Source organism: Heteronotia binoei, chromosome 21 (genome assembly GCF_032191835.1).
Source record: "Heteronotia binoei isolate CCM8104 ecotype False Entrance Well chromosome 21, APGP_CSIRO_Hbin_v1, whole genome shotgun sequence".
Lineage (NCBI taxonomy): Eukaryota > Metazoa > Chordata > Lepidosauria > Squamata > Gekkonidae > Heteronotia > Heteronotia binoei.
The window spans coordinates 127,843,089-127,868,339 of NC_083243.1; the positions used below are offsets into that span (position 1 = coordinate 127,843,089).

Genomic DNA, 25,251 nt, shown 5'->3' on the forward strand with positions numbered 1-25,251 from the left:
TGGCTACGGTATGTGAAGCCATTGCCTTGGAGGCAAAGGTCAAAATGTCTAATGTTGCATCAGCTGAAAACAAAGCTGCCTTGAGTATACGGGTGGCCCCATCTAACATGCGACGATTATTTTTGGGAAACATCTGCATTAAACAACGTATCAGATGATAGATGCTCTAGACGAGATGGAAGTAATAGCTGCAGCTCTGACTATCATGGCGATGGCTTCATGTCTTTTTAAGGCTATTTCCACCTTCTTGTCCAGGGCATCAAGTATTTTGCCGTGACCATCTTCAGATAACAGGCCCGGAGACTGAAGGGCTATGAGCATCCACTGGAGGTACCTGTAACAACTCATTAGCATACTAAAGTAAAGCATAAAGTTTTTAAACTAAAGGAATAAACTGCTTATTTACAGATGGTTTGTCCCATTCTATCCTGAGTTGCCTTCCAAAATATTCTGGAAATGGGAAAACCTTTTCCACTAGCACATTAGGTGGAAAAAAATCAGAATTCCCTGTGAATTTTGACTTAAATTTATGTTTAGCCTTCTTAGAATCCTCTTCCTCATCCAAGGGGGATTCATGAATTTCTAAGGCTGCTATGGCCTTTGACAATAAGAAATGGTAATCTTCAGGATTAAAAAACGTATTGGATTGTTCTGGAATTTTGACACCTTCAGACTCTTCGTCTGAGTCAAACTCACCCTCCTTACGCCCCTCCCTATCAGAGTCTGAGGAGCCAGACTCATCCCCAGACTCCCTAGTTCTCTTGTTACTGGTAGCAACCTTTCTGGCAGCTTTGGTGGGTCATGAGAGATTAGGGTGCTTAGAAATTAAAGGTGCATGCTGAAAGCTCTGCACATTGAAGCCCAGAGTGGAGTAAAAAACAGCAAATTGATCTGTCTTAGTTCAAACATGAGCCCGGACGCCAGACTGGTTTCCCCATAGTTGGGTACATTACCGCAGCCTGCCTGGTTTCTACGGTCTGGAATCAATCGTCTGGCTCCTCTCTCTCACTTTTGGGCATGGAAAGGCTATAGGAGCTATGCTCCGCACCCCCAAGATGGCCGCCGGCAACCCCGAGTCACCCTGAAGGGCCGGGAAGATCTTCTGTGGCGCAATCTGGGTCTGCCACCACCGCGCCGCTGAAGCGGACAGCACGATCCAACTGCGAAGGTTGCTCAGCCCTGCCCGAAAAATTCACTGCGGCCGCCAATGCGGTGCCCACCTCCACCTCTGAAGAAAAATTGTTGGGAGTGCCCCTGCGCCGCCATTAAAGGAGTGCGAAAAAAAGGTGGGAGCACTCAAAAGGCAAACTTTGGCTCCTCAGCAGAGGAAAGGAAGGAGGAGGAAGAATAAGGTAAGTATTAAGAGGAAAATTAACAAGAAATGTGAAGAAATAGAAGTTAGGAAGAGAAAAGGAAAAAATAGGCAGAACAGAGCCTATAGAATCTGCTGCTGCTCCCTCTGAGGCAGGAACAGAACTGAGGGCAAAGGTCATTCCAAAGGCGCCAACAGGAAGAGGAAAAGGTTTTCCTGCCTCCTTGAAAGAGCGAAGGAATTACCCACAGAGATTTCTTCTGCCTCAGAGGGAGAATGTCAACTCAGTGTGCAGCAGCGGTGAAAAGTCAAGCCCTGTACCATTTTGGAGTTCTTTAAAGTTTGTGGGTAATAGTGCTTTAGTGGATTTTATATACTTGGATTTCCAAAAGACTTTTGACAAGGTACTTTACCAAAAACTCCTAAGTAATGTTTGCAGTCATAGGAAAAGAGAATGGGTCTTCTTAAAGATTAAAAATTGATTTATTAACAAGAGACAGATAGTAGGAATAAACATACAGGTCTCACAATAAAAGGAAGCAAGCAGTGGAGCCTCATAAGGAGCAGTATCGGGATCAGTACTATTTAGGTTTTTTCATAAATTATATAGAATTGGGGGTGCAGAGTGCAGTGGCCAAGTTTGCAGATGATATGAAATTATTCAGGATGATGAAAACCACAACAGATTGTGAAGAGCTACATTAGGATCCCTCTGAAATGACTGAGGGGGCAGCAACATGGCATAAAGTTCTATGTAACTAAGTCCAAGGTGGTGCATACTGGAACAAAAAATCCCAACTTTATACAGTCTGAAGTTATGGAGACAGAAAGAGAAAGACATGTTGAGATTTCAGTGCATAGCTCAATGAAAAGATCAACTCTGTGCAGCAGTGGTGAAAAGTCAAACCCTGTGCCAGGGATGAGGAGAGGGATTTAAAATAAAATGGTCAGTATTGTAATGCCCTTCTATAGAGCTAAAATGCACTGATATCTGAAATACTGTGTACAGTTCTGGTCACTGTATCTGAAAAAGGACATTGTAGAACTGGGAAAAGGACAACCAAGATTATTAGAGCACCTTTCCTATAGAGCTCTTCATTTTACAAAAAATACTTATATGATAGAGGCTTATACAATTACTGCTCCCTATTACATAATACTAGAACTCAGGAGCATCCAGTGAAGCTGATGGGCAACACATTTTTTTACTCAGTAATTTAAGTTCTAGAATTCACTGCCAGTGGACCACTGGTCTAATTAAGATTGATTCTTCTTGTGTTCTTAAATGCCTTTTCCCTCTCATGGAGTTTACCACCATTTCAAGGGGAAATTTAAATTGTAAAATGCATGGCTAGGAAGGACTAGAGAACACCTATTGCTCACATTTCAAAGAAGCTACCTGGAGTTGCTAATTAGTTTTATCCTCAAATACACCCATCAATGGAAAATTCTAATCCTTCTGCAGCCAAGCCCTCAGTGTGGAAGACTATACTGAACTCTGTTAATCAAGATTAATAAATACATTCAAAAATAAAAGTTCTCCAATGAAATAAAATTATGGACAATCATAAATACACCTCTTAATATGGGGCTACACCTGTCTTTCCCAGTCTGTCTGTATTAACATATACACAATTTCTTATAAAACCCATGAACATTTAAAATTCCTTTAAAATAAATATACTGTATCAGTCAGTCTAGTGCAGAAACAAACCGGTAAGTTTCCCATTGGCATAGGCATAGCTAGCTGATGTTGGGCGGGGCTTGTTTCTAGTATTTTGCAGCCATTCTTTGAACATCTTCTCCGATTTTTCTTTTTTCTCCTGCAATTCAGCTTCCAGCTGTCTTTCTTTTTCCTATCAGGAGACAAGTCAACCACATCAAAATTTCTGAAAAGATCTCCCCTCTCCCAGCATCTTATTAGCCCATTCTAAACTTCTATACCAGATCACTCTGAGCACAATGCAATCTTAGTTAGTCCCACTGATTTCAATGGCACAGATTTAAACATGTTTAACTTACCTAACTGAAACCAATGGGATATTATAGCCTAAAATTTTGCCTGGATCATTCCTTTAGGATTTTAAAAATACTGAGTATGTTTTATGATCACCATAATAATACCAGATCCCAGTACAGAATAGTGGTTATCAATTAATTCTTCTAATTTATTTAGTAAAATTATTTTCACTATTATTTTCTCAGACCCTGTTTTCCCAGGTTTAGAAAGTATTTTCTACCTTCCCCCAGAAACACAGAACTAATGGGGGAACATCCCTGAGAGCATCCAACTTCGTCACCCTCCTAGCAAAGGCGACGGAAACTAAGAAACATACTTTAAGGGAGAGCCAGGAAAGGGAATAGTTGTGAAGCAGTTCAAAGGGAGCCAACATCGAATGAGACAAAACCAAAGACAGAGACCACTGAGGTACCACATGAGGTTTTGGAGGGCATATATTATAGAGACCCTTGAGAAACTGCTTAGAGGTGAGACGGAAAAAACCTGACACCACATCCACAATATCGTGCAAGGCCGAAATCAGGGTCAGGTGAACCTTCATGAAGGAGGAAGCTAAACCTGAGTCCTTGAGAGACAGGAGGAACTCCAAAATTAAGGGCAAGGGGCTGGACAAAGGAGCTGCTCCTCTTTGCCAAGTCAGAAAAGTGGTCCCATTTTCAAATGCAGGAGTTATGTGTTGACAATTTATGGGAATGAATGAGTACCTCAAACAACCCACAGAAGAATGTATTAAACAGGAGGGCTCAGAACTCATGCTGCCAGGTGCAGTTGGGTTACAACTTGATGACTGAGGGGCCCATGGGTGAGGAGGTCTACTGTGGGCTCCAAAATAATGTAGCACCCACCCCTTTGGACAGGAAGAGCAGTTCTGCAAATCAGACCTGCTGGGGCCAATATGAGGCAATCAGAATGCAGTGGGTGTCCTGAACCCGAACTCCACCCAGCAGTCTCCCTATGAGAAGGAGGGGAGCATGAAAGAGACCACCTGTTTAGACAACCTGAAATGCATCTCCCAGGGACTATGCATCATGGATCACCCATGAACAGAAAAGCACCGCTGATAAAATTCATCACTGCACTGGAAGCAGAGAGATTTCCTGTAGTTCGAGTGAACTGAGATATGGAAATGTCGGTGTGTGGAGTCCTCCTTCCATAGCCTGACAGCAGCAAGGAAGAAGCAGGTGGATCTATCTGACAGGTCAGGTCAGAGTAACCTTGTCAGCAAGCCGGTTTTGGCTGGACAATGACTAAGGGAAAGTACCTGCTGGAGTCAGCAAGTATATGGACTGCCTTGATTGGCTGATGTATATATATAAGGACTGCATTGCCTATATGTAGTTCTCTCACTCGAGAGGTGGATGCTGGCGGAGCACTTTGTCGCTCAGATCTATGTTTGTCACCGCACTAGTAGCTTTGTATATATCCTGTAAATACACTGTTTTAATACTAGGTGCTGGTGTGCGGCTCACCTTCCTTCCGCAGCTTACTATTGTACGGTTCTCTATTCCTCACTCTGCACACACACGCACCGATAGGGTTATGGGCCCAGCGTGGTTCCGCTGCGCAGAGGAGTGTTGAGAGCTGTCCGGACATAGGCGAGAGACGCCGTGGAGGACAAAGAAGAGGAGTTCCAGCTATCTCTGGCTGAGAGCGAGGGGGAGGACGGCAGCCAGCTGTGTGGAGGAGTCGGTGAGATGGCTCAGCAACAGCTTGCCGTGGCCGTGAAGAAGCTTACGTCTGCCAACTACGCAGTATGGAGCCTGAGGATGGAGCATTTCCTGAAGCGTGAGGGTCAATGGCTATTCGTGAGTAACCCCCCTGCTGTATTATCTCCAGCCGAGACTGTGTTGGCTGAAAAAGCACTTGCAAATATAGTGCTGGCTGTTGGAGATGACCAGCTTATCTATGTGCGTGGCAAGGACTCTGCGAAGGCTGCGTGGGATGCACTCAGTGGTGTGTACGTTAGAACTACTGCAGGCTCCCTAATGGCCTTGACACGCAAGATGTTCCGCACGCTGATGCCGGCTGGAGGGTGTGTGAGGCAGCACATCAAGAACTTAACAGACTGTTTTGTTGAACTGGAGACCCAGGGTAAGATCATTGCTGATGATGACAGGGTTTACACACTGTTATCATCTCTACCGCCGGAGTTCTCTCCACTTATTACCTCGTTGGAGACGGTGGATGTGGCTGCACTAACGATGGAGTATGTGTGTGCACATCTTTATGATTACCAGGAGCGAGTGGCAGCTGTAATCCATCCAGGAGTGTCGGCTGGTGAGCATGTGTCTGCAGGAGCGTCTGGGAAAGTGTCCAAGCAGGAGCCAGTTTGTGCTGCTGGCAAGCAGCCAAAGCCTGAGACAGAGCCGAGAGCATTGGCTGTGAAGCGTTGCTACAAATGTGGATCTGCATCGCACCTCTTGCGTGCCTGTCCCGAGGCTGGGAGGAGACGTCGTCAGGGGCAGCGGAGACAGATTACCACAAGCAGCTGTGAGGAGGAAGCCCAGCTGGTTACGTCATCAGCAGCGAGTGCCGGGTCGCAGTGGATTTTAGACTCCGGTGCTACAAGTCATCTCTGCTATGAGAAAAGCCTGCTGAGAGAAATTAAAAGGTCCAATCTCTCCCACGTGCGGCTAGCTGATGGGTCGTCAGCTGCTGTGGAATGCGTGGGGGGTGTTGATTTTCCCTCATTAAGGTGTAAGCTCCAAAATGTACTGTGTGTTCCCACTCTAAGATCAAACTTACTTAGTGTCAGTGCTTTAATTGATGATGGCTTTGAAGTACTGTTTACAAAGGAATGTTGTAAAATTCTTGGAGGTGGGGGGAAGTTGCTGGCTACTGGCATCAGGGCTGAGAATGTTTATGTGCTTAGAGGTGCGTCTGTCCATGCAGCTCAGGTCACCAACGTGCCAGTGCATGACAGATATATTCATCTAATTCACCGCAGGCTGAGGCACTGTGGCTTTCATGCCCTAAAGAAAACCCTGCAAATGATGCTAGATCTAAAAGTCAAACCGTGTAAATGCTTTTTAGACTGCCAGTTCTGTAAGAAGACAAAAAGCAAGGCTTGTGCTGTGGCAAAGCAAAGCACTAGGGAGACAAAACAGGCTCTAGAACTGCTCCATCTAGATGTCCTGGGGCCTTTTCCCAAAAGCCATTCGGGGAAACGGTTCTGCTTAGTGGTAACCGATGACCACTCGAGGTTCTCATGGGTGTTTGCAATGGAACATAAGTCGGACGTGTTTAAATGCTTTACACAGTGGGCAAAGGCTGTGGAAAGGCAGCTAGACTTAAAGATAAAGGCTATTCAATCAGACCGTGGGGGAGAGTTTACCTCGAATAACTTTAAACACTGGCTAGAAAGCAGAGGGATTGCTCAGAGGCTAGCAAACCCAGCAACCCCACAGGAAAATGATCTAGCAGAGAGGCATGGCGCCATCCTTCAGGGGTATATGTATGCAATGTTAGAAGATGCCAGTCTACCATTTGTGTATTGGGCAGAAGCCATGCATTCTGCAGCTTATACATATAACAGGGTATGGACTAGGGCTACATGTGACATACCTTATCGAAGGTTGTATGGAGAGCTGCCTAACCTAAAATTTCTGAAGGTGTTTGGTACCCGGGCATGGGTTAATATTCCCTTAAAGAACAGAAGAAAGGGAGGTGACCGGGCGATTTGCCTGACTTTCCTGGGCTACAAGCCAGGAACTAAATCTTATCGGTTTTGTGATAAGAGGGCTAAAATCACCTATAGCCGTTCTGCAAGTTTTAATGAACAGAGCAGCTGGGCAAAACTGCACGGCACTGGAAGTGAAACTGTTTTGCTGCCGTGTGCAAACAGCAGCTCTGCGGCAGAGCATAGAGAGATAAAGCATGAGCCAGAATCTCCAGGTCACGAGGTGGTATCGTTAGAACCTCCAGGTCAGGAGGTGGTATTGCCAGAATCTCCAGCTCAGGAGGTGGCAACGAGTGAGCCCAGAGGGAGTGAACCCAGTGTGAGTGAGCCCAGTACAAGTGAGGGGCCACGGGTGTCCTCCAGAGCAACGAAAGGCATTCCTCCTGTGAGATATAGGTGTCCAGAAATAAAGCTGGTCAGTGTGCCTGAGCCTGAAGGATTTCGGGAGATGTTAAAGAAGAGAGCAGCAGAATGGCAGGCTTGGTGCTCAGAGCATAGAGCACGGCAAAGTGAGTCTATGACAAAGTGCCAGAACTCAATGCCAGACCAGGACTGAGGTGTAAATAAGTACCTGGGTTTGGGGGAAAGACGACAAAGTGTAAAATGTATGATGTATGTATGATGAAAATACTGCTGACTGGTGAACAATGTATCTGCATGTGAATGAACATTGTAAGCATTGTAAAAGGTGTAAAGTTGTGATATACCTGAATGTGCTATGTACGTCGGACTAGGAGGTGTGTCAGTGTGCGGAGTCCTCCTTCCATAGCCTGACAGCAGCAAGGAAGAAGCAGGTGGATCTATCTGACAGGTCAGGTCAGCGTAACCTTGTCAGCAAGCCGGTTCTGGCTGGACAATGACTAAGGGAAAGTACCTGCTGGAGTCAGCAAGTATATGGACTGCCTTGATTGGCTGATGTATATATATAAGGACTGCATTGCCTGTATGTAGTTCTCTCACTCGAGAGGTGGATGCTGGCGGAGCACTTTGTCGCTCAGATCTATGTTTGTCACCGCACTAGTAGCTTTGTATATATCCTGTAAATACACTGTTTTAATACTAGGTGCTGGTGTGTGACTCACCTTCCTTCCGGAGCTTACTATTGTTCGGTTCTCTATTCCTCACTCTGCACACACACGCACCGATAATAAGCATCTTTTAAATCCAAAACTACAAACCACCAATTTAATTTTAACAATTGCAACACTTGAGAAAGAGGCTCAAACTAGAACTTTCTAATAGGCAAAAACTTGTTTAGGTTATGGAGGTCGAGGATGAAGTGTAGACTGCCACGATTCTTAAGAGATAGAAAAACAGTGGGAGTAAAAGCCCCCGGCAACTACAGAACTAGGAACTGACTAAACAGAACCCTTTCAAGCAACTTCTAACACCATGGCAAACAGGTGAAGGAGACAGCCCAAAGGAGGCTTCTGTAAAAACTCCAACTTGTAACTTCCTTTAATAATAGCCAAACCCAGGCATAAGATGTGATCTTCTGCCACTCACTAAGAAATGGAGCAAGTCTGTCCTTCTGTAGTACAGTCAAAACAGTACCTTCTCGCCCTGCTCCTTAAGAGAGCACTATTAGGGAGGCTTCAGCCTGGCTCTGGAAGGTCAATGCCTGCGATGTGACTGGGCCAAGAAATGGCAGCCATGTCCAACATAAGAAGAGGAGGGTCTTCTTCTGATACCTCGGCTGATGGTAGGTGCAATCTCTCAAAGGGAAGCATTGTCTAATGGGTTGCAATGACCAGATGTCATACCCAAGGAACTTGCCATCTGCTTGTTCTTTTGATTTACTCCAAGGTATCATCCATCCTGACCGAGAATAACTGTTATCCTTCAAAGGGCAAGTCTTCTATTTTAGCATGTGTATGGAGGCAGAGCAATAGAACACAGCCACACAAAGTGCCAGAAGGCAGTGCCAGATGCCATATGTCTTACAGAATAGTCTGCTACATGCTTTTCTGCATTCATTTGCTGCTTGAACAGACATGTCACTTCAGCATGCAAGAGCCTGACCACTGAGTGATGCTCCTCAGGAAGTGAGTCAAAGCATGGAGCCACCCAATTCCAAAGAAAGAACTGATATGCAGCCATTATTGCCTGATAACTCATGATTCTAAAATTCAGCATACTGGCCAAATAGACCTTCCAGCCCTTAGCCTGAATCCCGCAGGCTTTTTATTCACAGGAGCAGAGTGGGAACCATGACAGTGTTTGGCTTGAAACTCCTCTGTGACCAAAGAGGAAAGGGAAGGATAGGTAAAAAGGAAATCCCAATCTGTCTGTCTAACTTTATAAAGATTTCCATTCTGCAGGATGTAGACAGAATAGAGGACAGTTCTCCCCACAAATTCTTAGCCACGTAGAGAAAATCTTCCAGGACAGGAAAGGCAATGAAGGTAGGAGTGTCAGAGTAAAGCACTGAGAGAATCTTATACTTGGGCTTCAGGTTGGAGGAGATAACCTCAAGTCTAAGGGACTTAGCCATCCTAATCATGTTTGGAGAAGAGATCCTGATTCTCAGTTGATGACACTGGCATGGTACCTCACACTGCTGCATCAGGAGAGGGATTGATAGCTAATTCTGAGCCTGGGTCAGGACAGTAACCCCCCTCCTGTTTGGAACTGAATACATGCTGTTGATTGGTAGTTGGAGATCCCAGGCAAAAATATGGACCCAGAGAAGAAGCTGATGCACACTTGTGTGAGGAAATTGGATCTGAGGGGAGCAGGTCATCCCATTGCTATGGGCACAGTACATAGACAGGCCAAGAGCTCCATTTGTAAGAGAATTGCCAGGGTCCACCCCACCAGGGTTGCGGAGGAAAAGGCCGGGAAGGCGCCAATGGTTTGTCTTGCTGTGTTGGAACCAATGATTGAGGAACTAGAGACAGCTTCTCCACCTGTATAGGGAAACCAAGGGGGTTCCCAAAATGAGGCAAAGGCATACAGGGAATTGGTGAAGGAGTAGCTTCCACAAGTATTGGTTCTGGCAAATCACAGACTGGAGTCCTGGATAGTCTACTGGGGTGCTTAGAGCAGTTCAGAACCAAAGTCTTACTGGAGTGTTTGATCTTCAAGTGCACCTTCTTTGTTGCTTGCTCCAAAGAGCTTCATTGGGCCACAAATGGTTCTTGAGATTGGGACAAGTAACAACAATTTGGCCCTTGGAACAGGTTCACGCGAGGCAGATGACTTTGCTGCTCACCTATCAGAAAGCCAACAGGAGATGAAATGTCTCTGGTTCAGGAGGACTCATCTCAAAGAGATGAAGGGTTAGCTGTTACTTTTCTACCGAGTAATGGATCAGAGTTGTCCACTGAGATGGTGACAAACAGTATGGAGTGCCTGCCAAAGTCTTGAGGCAGCAGGAGGAAGGCTGCAGGTCTAACTTGCCTGGGAAATTATAGATGTTTGTATACAAATGCTAGAAGTGTTCGAAGTAAAATTGGTGAGTTGGAATGTTTAGTGTTTAGTGTTGGGGGAAAACATAGACATTGTGGGAATTTCAGAAACTTGGTGGAATGAGGAGAATCAGCGGGACACGGTGATTCCTGGATATAAGTTATATTGGAAGGATAGGGAGGGAAGGGTTGGAGGTGGGGTAGCTCTGTATGTCAGAGAGGGTATACAGTTCAGTAAGACTGAGGTCAAAGAATTAGATTCCCTTCTAGAAATGCTTTGGGTTGAAATAGAGGGCCCAAAAGGAAATTTAACTATGGGAGTTTATCACCCACCAAATCAAAAGATAGAGGATGATTATAATATGATGGAAGGATTAAAGATAGCAGCTAAATGTAAAAACTGTGTCGTAATAGCTGATTGTAATTACCCGCAGATTGATTGGGTCAATATGTGTTCAGGTCGAGAGAAAGAGATTGAGTTTCTAGATGCTCTCAGTGACTGTGCTATGGAGCAGATGGTCACAGAACCTACCAGGGGTGGGGCGATCCTGGATTTGGTCCTAAGTAATGCCCAAGACTTGGTGAGAGATGTAAAAGTGATCACACCGCTTGGGAGCAGTGACCATAACGTTATTGAATTCACCATTTGTATAAAAAGGAAATTGCCCCAAAAGACCCCAAAAGACCAGCACAACCATGTTTAACTTTAAAAGGGGTAAATTCTCTGAGATGAGGAGGCATGTGAAAGAAAAGATAAATACAGTCAAAACCCTTGGGGAAGCTTGGAGGCTATTTAAAACTACAATCCTTGAAGCTCAGGTAAAATATATACCACAAGTTAGGAAAGGCACACATAGGTATAAGAAAAGGCCTGCATGAAACAAAGTAATGGAAGCTGTAAAAGGTAAGAAGGACTCCTTTAAGCGGTGGAAAGCTAGTCCAAGTGAGATTAATAAAAGGGAACACAGGCTGTGGCAAATCAAATGCAAGACTGATCAGGCAGGCAAAAAGGGACTATGAGGAGCATATTGAAAAAAACAGAAAGACCGATAATAAAAATTTCTAAAATATATTAGAAGCAGGAAACCAGCCAGGAAGGCAGTGGGGTCCTTGGATGACCAAGGGGTAAAAGGATTACTGAAGGAGGATAGAGAAATGGCTGAGAAGCTGAATGCATTTTTTGCCTCAGTCTTCACTGTGGAAGATGAGAAGTATTTGCCACTCCAGAACCACTAATTTTGGGGTGTTGAAAGACCTGAGTCAAATTGAGGTGACAAGAGAGGAGGTCCTACAACTGACTGACAAATTAAAAACTAATAAGTCACCAGGTCCGGATGGCATACATCCAAGAGTTCTGAAAGAACTCAAAGTTGAACTTGTGGATCTCCTGACAAAAATATATAATCTTTCATTGAAATCTGCCTCCGTTCCTGAGGACTGGAAGGTAGCAAATGTCACCCCCATCTTTAAAAAGGGTTCCAGAGGAGATCCGGGAAATTACAGGCCAGTCAGGCTGACTTCAATACCGGGAAAGTTGGTAGAAACCATTATCAAGGACAGAATGAGTAGGCACATTGATGAACATGGGTTATTGAGGAAGACTCAGCATGGGTTCTGTAAGGAAAAAAAAAACACCAAGATTTGGAGCCAAAATTGGTGTTTAAAGATAAAGATGGAAGATTTGCAGCAGTGGAGATAACATCAAATGGGAAAAAAACGCTGTTATTGGGACTATATGCACCTAACGGTGCAAAAGATGCTTTTTTTAAAGACATTACACAACAGTTAGATGAGTTGACTTATGATCAAATACTCTTAATGGGAGATTGTAATGGAACAGTTCAGAATTCACTGGATAGATCCGGAGGGAAAAAAAATGATGGGAAAGAAGGGAAATTGCCAAAGTCTTTTTTTGAATTAGTTAAACAAGAAAATTTGGAAGATATATGGAGAAAGTTTAATCCTGAAGTGAGAGACTATACTTTTTTTTCTGCAAGACATAAGACTTTTTCTAGAATTGACATGCTGTGGGGAACCAGAGATTTAGGCCTTATAACAAGGAAGATAGAGATCCTACCTAAAATTGGAGCTGACCATAACCCAATAATGTGGATTACAAAATTGTCCAAAAAACTGAGAAGATGGAGACTGAATGAAGATTTGCTACAGAGTAAAGAAACAGTGACTTTTCTAGGAAAAGAAACTAAGGAATTTTTCCAAGTAAATGACAAAGAAGATATTGACTTCCAGATGGTCTGGGACGCTTATAAAGCAGTAATGAGAGGGTTGTTGATTACTTTGAACAATAAAGATAAAAGGGAAAAAGAAAAACAACTATTGGACATTCAAAATGAAATAAAGAAAAAAGAAGGAGAGTTGAGGAAAAGACCAGGAAAAAAGAAAATTCTAAGGGAAATTTCAATATTACAAATTCAACTAAGACATTTGTTAAGCAAAGAAGTGGAACGGAATCTGAAAAGGCTTCAGCAGAAATCGTTTGAAGGAGCAAATAAGACGGGGAAATATTTGGCGTGGCAACTAAAGAAAAAGAGGGAAAATAAAATAATTAGTAGAATTGTGACAGATGAAAGAGAGGTAGTTACTCAAGAGGGAATAAAAAGAGAATTTTTTAAGTATTATGCCAAGTTGTTTAAAGGTGCTGAAGTAAAGAGAGAAAAGATAGACAAATATCTACAAAAAATAAAAATTGAGCCCTTAACTGAAAATATGAGAAAAGTTTTGAATGACCCAATTGAAAAAGTAGAAATTGAAGCAGCAATCAACGCGATGAAAAATGATAAAGCTCCCGGGCCAGATGGCTACACAGCTAAATACTTTAAAATTTTTAAGGATGAATTAATACCAAAATTACAGAAGCTGATGAATGTAATAAGAACTAAAGGGAATGTACCAAATACATGGAAAGAAGCTGTTATTTCTTTGATACCCAAAGAAGAAAGAGACGTCACAAGTGTGAAAAATTATAGACCAATTTCGCTTTTGAACAATGATTATAAAATATTTACAAGAATTCTGGCAGAACGACTTAAGCAATATCTGATAAATTTTATAAAGGAAGATCAAGCTGGTTTTCTTCCTAAAAGACAAATAAGAGACAATATTAGAACTGTTGTAAATATTGTAGAATATTATGAAAGACACCCAGAAAAAGAAGTAGCATTATTCTTTGCGGATGCAGAGAAAGCATTTGACAATTTAAACTGGGACTTTATGTTTGTAGTGATGGAAAAAATGGAGCTTGGAGAAAGTTTTATAAGAATGATAAAGGCAATATATTCTGAACAAAGGGCAAGGTTGTGCGTTAATGCAGATCTTACAGATGAAATGAAAATCAGCAAAGGTACTAGACAAGGCTGCCCGCTTTCGCCATTGCTGTTCATAATGACTCTTGAAATTTTACTGATGCAGATTCAAGAAGAAAAAGATCTAGAAGGATTACAAATAAAAGGCTATACCTATAAGTACAGAGCATTTGCTGATGATATAATGTTTATAAATGAAAATCCCATACAAGCTACACCTTTGTTATTAACGAGAATACAAGAGTTTGGGGAGTTGGCGGGACTTTATATAAATAAAGAAAAATCAAAAATTTTGTGCAAGAATATGCAGATAAATAGACAACAAGAATTACAAAGACTAACGGGTTGTGAAGTTGCCTCTAAGGTTAAATACCTAGGGGTAGAGATAACAATGAAAAATATTGATTTGTTCAGGAACAATTATGAAAAACTATGGCGTAAAATAGAAGAAGATATGTTAAAGTGGAACAAGCTCAACTTGTCCTTGTTGGGTAGAATAGCTGCAATAAAAATGAATATTTTACCAAGGATTATGTATTTGTTTCAAACCATCCCTATTGTGAAAGATGCTAAACAGTTTGATAAATGGCGAAGGAAAATTTCGGAATTTGTGTGGGCCGGGAAGAAACCAAGAATTAAAATGAAAGTCTTGACAGATGCAAGAGAGAGAGGTGGATTCCAATTACCAGATTTGAAACTGTATCATGAAGCAATTTGTTTAGTATGGATGAAAGAATGGATAACGCTGTTAAATAAAAAACTTTTAGTGTTGGAAGGCCATGGAAAAAAATTCGGCTGGCATGCATATTTGTATTACGGAAAAAAGAAGATGGATGGTCTTTTCTCTCACCATTATATAAGAAGTAATCTATTAAATGTGTGGATAAAGTATAAGAAATATGGTGATGAGAGGAGACCTTTGTGGATAGTGCCAGCTGAAGTGATAAAGTTAACAGCTAAAACAGTTAATGAAAAACAGCTATCATATAACCAGTTACTAAAAATACAAAGTGGGAAAATAGAACTGAAAACTGCAGAAGAACTGAGTTATAAATATGATTGGTTTCAAATGCAACAAATAAAAAGCTTGATGGAGAATGATATTAAAGCCGAAGGAATAAGGAAAGAACAAACAGAAATGGAAAGAGTTCTGCTTGGAGACAATGAGAAATTAATCTCAAAAGTATACAAATTACTTTTACAATGGTCTACAGAAGATGAAGTAGTGAAATCTCAAATGATAAAATGGGCAATTAATGTAAATAAAGAAATAAAGATGGAATCTTGGGAGTATCTGTGGAAGAACTCTATGAAACTCGCAACATGTCATAGTATTAAAGAAAACTGTTTTAAGATGATGTATAGATGGTATATGACTCCAAAAAAAATAGCAAAGATGAATAACAAGATGCCAGATAGGTGTTGGAAATGTAAAAAGCATGAAGGTTCTTTCTACCATATGTGGTGGACTTGTGAAAGGGCTAAAATGTTTTGGCAGATGATTCAGCAAGAGATCTCTAAGATTCTGGGATATGAATTCAACAAAGAGGCAGAGACTTTTCTGCTGGGATTACAAATGGAAAAATTTCCAAAAGAAGATAGAACTTTAATATGGTACTTGCTCTCAGCTGCTAGGACATTGTATGCGCAGTTATGGAAGCAAGAAAAAATACCAGAAAAATGGGACTGGATTACAAAAGTTATGTCATGGAGTGAAATGGACAAATTAACAAGAAAACTAAGAGACTATGATTTAGAACTTTTTAATGCGGAGTGGAAGAAATTCAGAAGATATGTAGAGAAAGAGTGGAAAATAAAAGGACATTGGACAATTTTTGATGATTAAGATTTTTATAGTTTAAAGGTACCTTTAATATTTGTTTTTTTTTAAAAAATAACACTGGCGGGGGTCAAGTAACGGAGGGAGGGGTGGGAGGAAAGTAAGATATGGGGTAGAACGATTTTTTTTTATTTTAAGCTCTTTATAAGTTGTAGATATAATTCTGCTACCATATGTTACTAATAAATTTGTTTATACTAGCATGGGTTCTGTAAGGGAAGATCTTGCCTCACTAACCTGTTACAGTTCTTTGAGGGGGTGAACAAACATGTGGACAAAGGGGACCCAATAGATGTTGTTTACCTTGACTTCCAGAAAGCTTTTGATAAAGTTCCTCATCAAAGGCTCCTTAGTAAGCTCAAGAGTCATGGAGTAAAAGGACAGGTCCTCTTGTGGATCAAAAACTGGCTAATTAATAAGAAGCAGAGAGTGAGTATAAATGGGCAGTCTTCACAGCGGAGGACGGTAAGCAGTGGGGTGCTGCAGGGCTCAGTACTGGGTCCCATGCTCTTTAACTTGTTCATTAATGATCTGAAGTTGGGAGTAAGCAGTGAAGTGGCCAAGTTTGCAGATGACACTAAATTGTTCAGGGTGGTGAGAACCAGAGAGGATTGTGAGGCACTCCAAAGGGATCTGTTGAGGCTGGGGGAGTGGGCGTCAATGTGGCAGATGAGGTTCAATGTGGCCAAGTGCAAAGTAATGCACATTGGGGCCAAGAATCCCAGCTACAAATTCAAGTTGATGGGGTGCGAACTGGCAGAGAATGACCAAGAGAGAGATCTTGGGGTCGTGGTAGATAACTCACTGAAAATGTCAAGACAGTGTGCGATTGCTATAAAAAAGGCCAACGCCATGCTGGGAATTATTAGGAAGGGAATTGAAAACAAATCAGCCAGTATCATAATGCCCCTGTATAAATCGATGGTGCGGTCTCATTTGGAATACTGTGTGTAATTCTGGTCACCGCACCTCAAAAAGGATATTATAGCATTGGAAAAAGTCCAGAAAACGGCAACTAGAATGATTAAAAGGTTGGAACATTTTCCCTATGAAGAAAGGTTAAAATGCTTGGGGCTGTTTAACTTGGAGAAACGTCGACAGCGGGGTGACATGATAGAGGTTTATAAGATAATGCATGGGATGGAGAAAGTAGAGAAAGAAGTACTTTTCTCCCATTCTCACAATACAAGAACTCGTGGGCATTCGATGAAATTGCTGAGCAGTCAGGTTAAAACGGATAAAAGGAAGTACTTCTTCACCCAAAGGGTGATTAACATGGGGAATTCACTGCCACAGGAGGTGGTGGCGGCTACAAGCATAGTCAGCTTTAAGAGGGGCTTGCATAAAAATATGGAGCAGAGGTCTATCAGTGGCTATTAGCCACAGTATATGTATGTATGTGTGTGTGTGTATATATGTGTATATATATGCACACACACATATATTGGGCACTGTGTGACATAGAGTGTTGGACTGGATGGGCCATTGGCCTGATCCAACATGGCTTCTCTTATGTTCTTATTGTATTGTCACAGTCTGGTTTTCTAGCTGGACTTAGGGGAAACTGCTGATAGAGGCAGCAGGAGGGCACATCACAAGCCTCCCCAAGACAGATTACACAGACAGCATGGTCATCTGGGCATTTTTATGCCACACTGAAGGCACTTCTTAAATAAAGATTTCTGAGCCACAATGGAGGCACAAAGACAAAACGCGATCAGACCCAGCTGAAATTGGTGATTCAACGAAGAAATTAGATAGACTAAAAAACAGGAGTGAAGCTAAAAGTGTTCTCAGCTCGGCAGCAAACAAAATGGGGGGGGGGGGGGCAACTCTTGTCCTTCGCATGGCTTTGGAGGGAACACTGGGCAGGCACCAAGGGGAGGGGTGCCCTCTCTATTCCTAAAAAGCTAGAAAATCTTCTCCATCGGCAGGCCTGAACATGCACAGTCCCAATGTGCACCTGCACAGAAGACCAAAGAGTTCACAGCTGGACTAATTAACCCACCCAATTGTATTCCATTTTTAATATAAGCTATTGTTCCATATGTATTGATGGATAAGTACAAAATACACAGTAACCTCATCCACTGTATATGTATTCAGTGTGTGTTTCTTTTAAACACTCTGAAGCAGTGAACAACATTCTTATATTTTTGCATTTGGATATCCATTCCAAACTAAAAATGTAATGTGAGAAATGACTGATGTTAGTGGCATTAAACAATGGAAGAGTTGCTTAAAAAAAAGATTAATTTTTTCACAGGCTACCTAACTGATAAGAGCACACTTGTATTCTCAATATATTAAGAAACACATTAAGACATGAAAAGACATTTTTATTTTCTTAGTTTGATTTTGGTTCACTTCTGTGTTACTGTAAAAGGGAAACATTGATAAACATTTAAAATGACAATTAATGAAACTAAAGTTATTTGATTGTCAGTCTTAATTTTTATCAGTGTACACTTAACAAGTGATTCTGTGAACCCAGACATTTTCTTTTCCTTTCTGACGATTTTCCTGGATCCATAGGATATGTTTTCAATAAATATATAAATAATTTGAGAAGAGGATAAAATATACCTTCTCTTCCTTCTTCTTCATCACTTCTTCTGATCTCTTTTTCTTTAGCCACTCTTCATACACTTCTTTTGCTTTTTCCTTTGATTGTGCTTTTTCAAGTTCCTTGGCTGTTTTTTCTGCCATCTCTTCACTAAGCTTATGTTCCCTTGCTCTCCTTTCCTATATAAAATAGATGTCAATCATTTAAGTGAAAACAAGTTTTTTTCAGAATACAGAAAAATCACAGCCACTGTGTTGAACCATCAAGTCAAATCAGGAGTCTGTTAAAAAATGTTGCAAGAAGCTACATGCAAGGCAACAGTAAAAACAGTAATAGCAGAATACTCCTATAAATCACTGGCTAAACACAGAAGGCTATCAAGTATTTTAGAAGCAATTACAAGGACTAAATTGCAAGAATTCATCAGCAGTAACTTGAGGGGCAAAGGGGAGAGGGAATACAGTCCCTCCCACCAACTCTATAAAAAAATTAGCAGAACTAAATTCTCACACAAGTGGCATTGCAAATCAGCACACGCATGAAGCTGCCTCATACTGAATTAGACAAATTGGTCCATCAAGGACAGTATTGTTTTGTCTACTCAGACTGGCAGCGGGTCTCCAGGATTTCAGGTAGAGGTCTTTCACATCACTTACTGACTAGTCCTTTTAACTGAAGATGCCAGGGACTGAACCTGGAACCTTTTGCATGCCAAGCAGAGGTTCTTCCAATGAGCCACGGCAGACAGATAGCACCACCCTTTCTAGCAGTGCACAAATACTGTGTCTTTAAGAGCTAAGGATGAGAATGCTGCCAAGTTTGTCATGCCAAACAGGCAATAGGGCATTCTGGTATCCTGAAGTATCGACTGCTTCATGAAAGAGACCACCTACAATGCTTGGTTTCCCATTTTCTTGGAAAGGGGCCTTATCCTTAAATCAGTCAAATAGAACCCAAACTCAAGCTGGAATACAAATAAGTGTGTCAAGCCCTACCAAAGTTCTTCTCATTTCTCATGCTTGTTTCAAAGGGCTTTTATTAAAATAGGAGATCAAAGTTTGCGTACGATTGTTATGATTAATTCCATATATAATAGTTAAATGTATTTGTTCAAAAAATGATAAACAGTAAACAGAAAAATAGTTTCCTTGGTATAATTAAAGATAGGCTGCTGGAGCTATAAATGAATAATTTGTGATCTCAGCAAGTTTCTGACCTATATAAATAGGCTAGGAATCTACACAATTAGTGCTTTCAGTCTGCTTTTCAGAAAAATATCCTTTGATCCTGTCTTTGGAAGAGATAAGATCTTTTCTTTAAATCACATGCAAATTTACATACCCTTTGCTAGCATTAATGACATCAGTACAATCCTGCTATACATTAATTAATTCTAAAAATACCAGGTTTTCTTAGGATGAAAGAATAGTTCTGATTGCTACACCCCCAAGCACATTACATAGGATAATGCATGCAAACATAGTCTGCAGGCATACCCATTCTTGCTTTTAATCCAATCAAAAACACACAAAGCATAAAGGGCTAGGTCAATACCTGAAGGGCTGCTTCTCTGACAAATATTCATCTCTGCAAACAGTGCCTATAAACTGTAGCAGTGAACGTAGTGGTGCAAGCTGCAGTATTCAGTTGCAGATGTTATGTATATCCATGCTTAAAGAGATCTGGAGTGATGCATGCATCATATTGCTCCATGCTTGTACAGACTACAACACAGGCATAAACCATTGATACTACACAGAGTGGACTCTGGTCTGGACTGACAACTACATAAGAATTTTTTAAGGTATGGAGAAAACCCTGTTTTGAAATTTTGATGAAAACAGATATATACAACACTTAGCTATCAAATCATAACCTTTAGTGTTAGAACAACAGAAAATACACTGTAACAGGGGTGTCAAACTCATTTGTAAAAAGGGCCGGATCTGACAGAAATGGGACTTTGTGGGGCCGAGCCATGCATGTCCTAAAATGTAATGCCAGATAGAGGAGATATATTTATAAAGGACACAGGCAAACACAATTAAAAATATTATTTTTAACAACATACAAACATGCTTTAAACTCTTGCAATAATTTGTTTAAAATGGAAAGGCAGGGGAATACCGTAGTGGGATTTTACAATGCAATTTTTAAAATAAAACATCAAGAAAAAGCACAAGGATCACACAGCAGAAGACGAAAAATAAATAAAATGTTGTCAGCCTGGGGAAATATGAAATGGCAAGGCATTGCAAGCTGGTCTACTCAGATTAGCAATGGCTCTCCTGTGTAATATCTCCCTTTGGCTGTGGGTTCCCAAGTTAAGAATACTCACTAGGCACTGATTCTCACTCCACTGAGAAGAGACAGAGCTGACCCAGAGCATGGACGCTTGATTTGCAAGCACACAATTCCAGGAAGTTTCAAAGTTTCAGCTGGCCATAGGAATGCTAGGAAGTTAAACCTCTCCACTGAAACAAAGTTGCATGGAAAACATGGAGTGGATTTCTCATTCCAGTCTGCTCTGCCAATGGGCCAGAATGGGAAATCCATTCCACATTTTCTTTGCCACATTGTTCCTGCTTTAGCCTCTGCAAAGAGAATGCAGAAGGAGCTGGGACATGGTCAGCAGCATCTGAGCTTTGCAGGGTAAGGACAGGAGCGGGGAGAAGCGAGCCCCACGGGCCTGATTGAAGCCCTCGGGGGGGGGGGCAGTTTGGCCAGTGGGTCGCATGTTTGACACCCCTGGTTTATAATGTATACATAATTAGAGTATTTGGCATATATATGGAATTTCAAAATATAAATGTCTTCTGTTTTCTATAGGAAGAATGGTAAATACTCCCTGTACTTGACAAAGAGGCCCATACTGCTACACCCTATACTACTATGAATTCTATAGTAAATTAAGAAACTCTCTCAGAAACTACAGCATGTTTGAATATTAAGCTAAACTCTATAACTCTGAAAACAGTAAACTCTTTACTAATGTATTATCATTAAATAGCTGTTGTTGCATAAAAAATTAATTGTTAGCAAACTGTTTACAATCATTGCCAAAATTATATACATTTAAACAAAAAAATTTGTTGAAAATGATGCATATATTTCTGTGGTATATATTGGAATGCCCATTTATAATGCTGTAGGAAGGCAGTAGGAAATGAAGAAGACCCAACATGAGACAGATTGACTCTATAAAGGAAGACATGTCCTTCAGTTTGCAAGACCTGAGTAAAACTGTTAATGACAGGAGATATTCATACCGTCACCATAAGCTGGAAGCTTCTTGACAATATGTAACACACACAAAATGTGTTTCATGAAACACATTTTGTATGAAATTCTGTCTTTTATTCCACTCATTCCAAAATGGAAAAAAGAGGAAGGTTTTCCCCTGACATTCCCCTAAATTTCTCAATTTCTCAGACTTCTTCCGGCTATATACTGAATCTGGAATTGTTTTTTAAAAAAGGTTTTTCTCACTCATCTACTAATTCTCAGCTTTTGTTTTTTTTAACACAAGTCTGTAGCCCAAGGGTTTCAAAAAGGTACATTGCGAGGAGTTCCTTCTAAGCTGAGATCGTGTGAGCTAGCTCACAGTTTTTTAGCCTCTGGCTCACAGTTTTGGCTCAGCTCAGGAAGGATGGCCCCAGAGCAAACTAATTTATGCAGTAGCCAAGTCACTCGCTCACAACTTTAATGCCAGTATCTCACAAAATTGAATTTTTGCTCACAAGACTCCACAGCTTAGAGGGAGCATTGTTTGTTAGCTACTAGTAACTCGTGGACTTCTGCAAGCACCTTGTGCACTCCCTAGAAGATCCTGAAAAAGATTGCAAAACATTTGATCTAGGCTTTGTAAAATAAATAAATAAATAGGATTTTTTTTCAGAACTGCTTGCTAACAGCTTCATTTCTGGTGCTCTTACTAGTTCATGTTGTTTTCAGGACAGAACAAAACTTGTTTACATGCCAGGGAGAGGATTAGCTTGGGATATTTTTCATTCCTCAGAAACAACTCTAATTAAAGAAAAAGCTGGTGATCCCTATGCCAGCCCTTATCATTATGGAGTGGTAAGGGGAACGGTACCTTATAACTGCACCTTATAACTCTGCCATGAAAAGGGCTACACCCTTTTAAAAAATAAAGTGTGGGAACTAGCAGATTGTGATAAGTTATATCATTTCTCTTTTTAAAAAAGAAAAAGAAAAAACTTTCTGGTGTGTGGGGAAAACAAGTGGCTGTGGAGTACTGCAACAAGGCAAGTACAGAAGAAACTGCTGCGTGGACACTGTTGGCATTTTGAATGCTTCCGCATTCCCAACAGAAATGAGGGCTACAGAGAAAATTGTCTCTGTGTGAAAGCAGTTGAAGTTACAAACATATAAACACAACTTTACAGTCAGTCAGCATAATAAAAACAGCACACCCAGCTCTGCAAAAACAGTTTACCTCCACCAAATGATCTTTCAAATAAAGCAATTTTATATGCCTTCTGCACCCACTCTGGTAAGCAATTCCAAATCATCAGTTCTATTGCCTGATTTTTGTCTGACACACAATCCAAAAAGGATGCCACAAGGAGAAATCTATCCAAAACATGTAGCATGAGGACAGGGTGAGTATGGGATGAGGCCAGGTGGCAGACGTTCGCATTTGCAAGGATTTTTGGGGTCAGTTTCTGAGGTGTCTTTGAGTCGCCCCTAACTGCCTGTCTGTTATCACCCTGCCATATCAGACAGGCTGTTAGGGGCGACTCAAAGACACCTCAGAAACTGACCCCAAAAATCCTTGCAAATGCGAACATCTGCCACCTGGCCCCATCCCATACTTACCCTGTCCTCTGGCAGCCGCAGAGGCTCAAAAAGCTACCACTGTCAAAGTGGTAGCAAATTTTTCAGCCACAAGCCAGTCACCTCTTTGGTGTCTGGATGGGGAAGTGCACAAGCAAGGCGCCTTGGTGGTGTGAAACCAGCAAGTCACCCCAAGCTGTTTCTGGCTTTTTAAAAAAAAACTATCCAAAGTGTTTGAGCGCTTGACTTGTTGGGGAAGAAAAAGAGCAATTTGGCCTCTGAGGTCCCCCCCCCCCCCGGTCTGATTGCACCAAGCCACCTCACAGACAGGATGGGGCCACCTCACCGGGGAGCATGTGGAGGGTTCAGGCTGGCTCTTTTTGAGCCGACTCGATTTGGGATGCCTCGAATCCACCCCTAAATGCCCATCATCACTCCCACAGTGTGTTTTTCAGCTCTCTTTTTGTTGCAGCTCCCTTGCGTAAAAGAAAATCACTAGCTATGAAAAAAGCAGAATAAAATTCAAATATAGAAAATGAAGTCTTCACCCTTTTCACCTCTTCATTTTTTTTCTGGACCCACTCCTTGTGTTTCAGTTCAGCAACTTTTTTTTTCCTTTCACGTTCCTGCTTTTCCTTTCTTTTCTCCATTTGCATATTTAGCTCCTATTAAATGGAAATATATATATACTAACTGATTTCTGAACACTACAGAGTCAAAAACCAAAATAAAAGCTGATTAAGACAGTAAGCACAGACTCAGATACATTTCAAAATCAAAAGTATTTAAAATTTGAAATACTTATTTTAAAAAATCGAACTATATATAAAAGACATAAACTCTGGCAACTTCCAGACATTTCTGACTCCTTGTAAATGAAATTTTTACCTACCCACCCTGAAAGGCATCAACAACACTGGTCACAATTGTCTCTGAATAAACACACTGCTTGGAGGAAAGGGAAAAGACAACCCAGAGGAAGGGAGTCAATCTGCATGCAGAAATTTTGGTCTTCTGATTTGTGTCTGTTGTAAAGCAAAGAAACACCTGTGACTTCTGAACGTTTATAGGCTTCCTACCATCTGAAGAGTCTTAGGCACATTCCCAAAACACTTCCATGGAGCACTGGAATGTACATTTTATATTGCCATCTGGGTTCTTTCAGAGCCAGTTTGGTGTAGTGGTTAAGTGTACAGACTCTTATCTGGAGAACTGGGTTTGATTCCCCACTCCTCCACTTGCAGCTGCTGGAATGGCCTTGGGTCAGCCATAGCTCTGGCAGAGGTTGTCCTTGAAAGGGCAGCTGCTGTAAGAATACTCTCAGCCCCACCCACCTCACAGGGTGTCTGTTGTGAGGGAGGAAGATAAAGGAGACTGTGAGCCGCTCTGAGACTCTGAGATTCAGAGTGGAGGGTGGGATATAAATCCAATATCATCTTCATCTTTGTGTGCACTTTTACTGTGAAGTTCTTATTTTAAGCTGCTCCGTGATCTATGTTTTTGCGGTGCAGCTGGGTATGTAATGCTGTATTTTAATTACTAATGTATATTGTTCTATTTTTATTATGTTTTATTTTGTAAGCTGCCTCAGGCAAGTTTCCTCGAAAGGCAGCATAAAAATGTGCTAAACAATCATCAAGGTCCAAAACCAGGCAGTAGATTTGCAATTCAATGAACAAGTCATTTGCAAAGTAATCACTGCTACTTAAGGCAGTGTTTCCAAACCTGTAGGTCCCAACCCAAAAGCGGGTTGTGTATCCCTTAAAATGGTTCCTGGACTTTTACAGTTTTATTGATTTATGAATGCTCTTTTTAAAAAGTGGGTCACCATACAAAAAACCTTAGGAACCACTGGTTCCTCCCACTTAGATTGCATCTTTATTTTAATAGCAACCAGGGGTCGTTTTGTAGAAAAATAGGTAGTGGAGCTCATCCAGGGATTGTTATGCAGCTGCACCTACTATTCAATGGACAAGGTGGAGAGGAGGAGGGAGAACCTCAGAAAGGTTCAGGAGCTGTGCTGCTGTGAGCTCCTGCTGAATCTGAGGCCTGATAGCAACTACAACCTCAGACTGGAAGGGACTGCCCACTGAGATAGCTCTAGGACAGGTTTCCTTAGACAGAAAGAAAAAATAGCATAGATGTTTTTTCATGTTAATTTAAAATTATGTTTGATGGAAGCCTTACAACACCTTTCTGAAGTAGTAGAATCAGGACATTAAAAGCAATGCATAAACATGACCTTAAATAGCATGGGAGAGGAGAGGAGTCTCTACTCTCAGGAGCTGAGTAAATGAAAGA

The 25,251-nt window shown here is 41.4% G+C and overlaps 1 protein-coding gene across 6 annotated transcripts in view; it reads right to left on the reverse strand.

Moving 5' to 3' along the window:
* The window catches only part of CCDC34 (coiled-coil domain containing 34), a 47,743-nt gene that overhangs the window by 12,266 nt on the left and 10,226 nt on the right, over positions 1–25,251 (reverse strand). For 3 of the 6 annotated variants that reach the window (XM_060261076.1, XM_060261073.1, XM_060261074.1), the window contains exons 4-6: positions 23,508–23,615; positions 18,171–18,329; positions 3,027–3,168 (exon numbers count right to left, since the gene is read on the reverse strand). In XM_060261076.1, coding sequence (XP_060117059.1) covers positions 3,027–3,168; positions 18,171–18,329; positions 23,508–23,615 — 409 coding nt within the window. Of the gene's footprint in view, positions 1–3,026; positions 3,169–18,170; positions 18,330–23,498; positions 23,616–25,251 lie in introns of all 6 variants that reach the window. The other 3 variants (XM_060261075.1, XM_060261072.1, XM_060261071.1) reach the window with 1 other exon arrangement.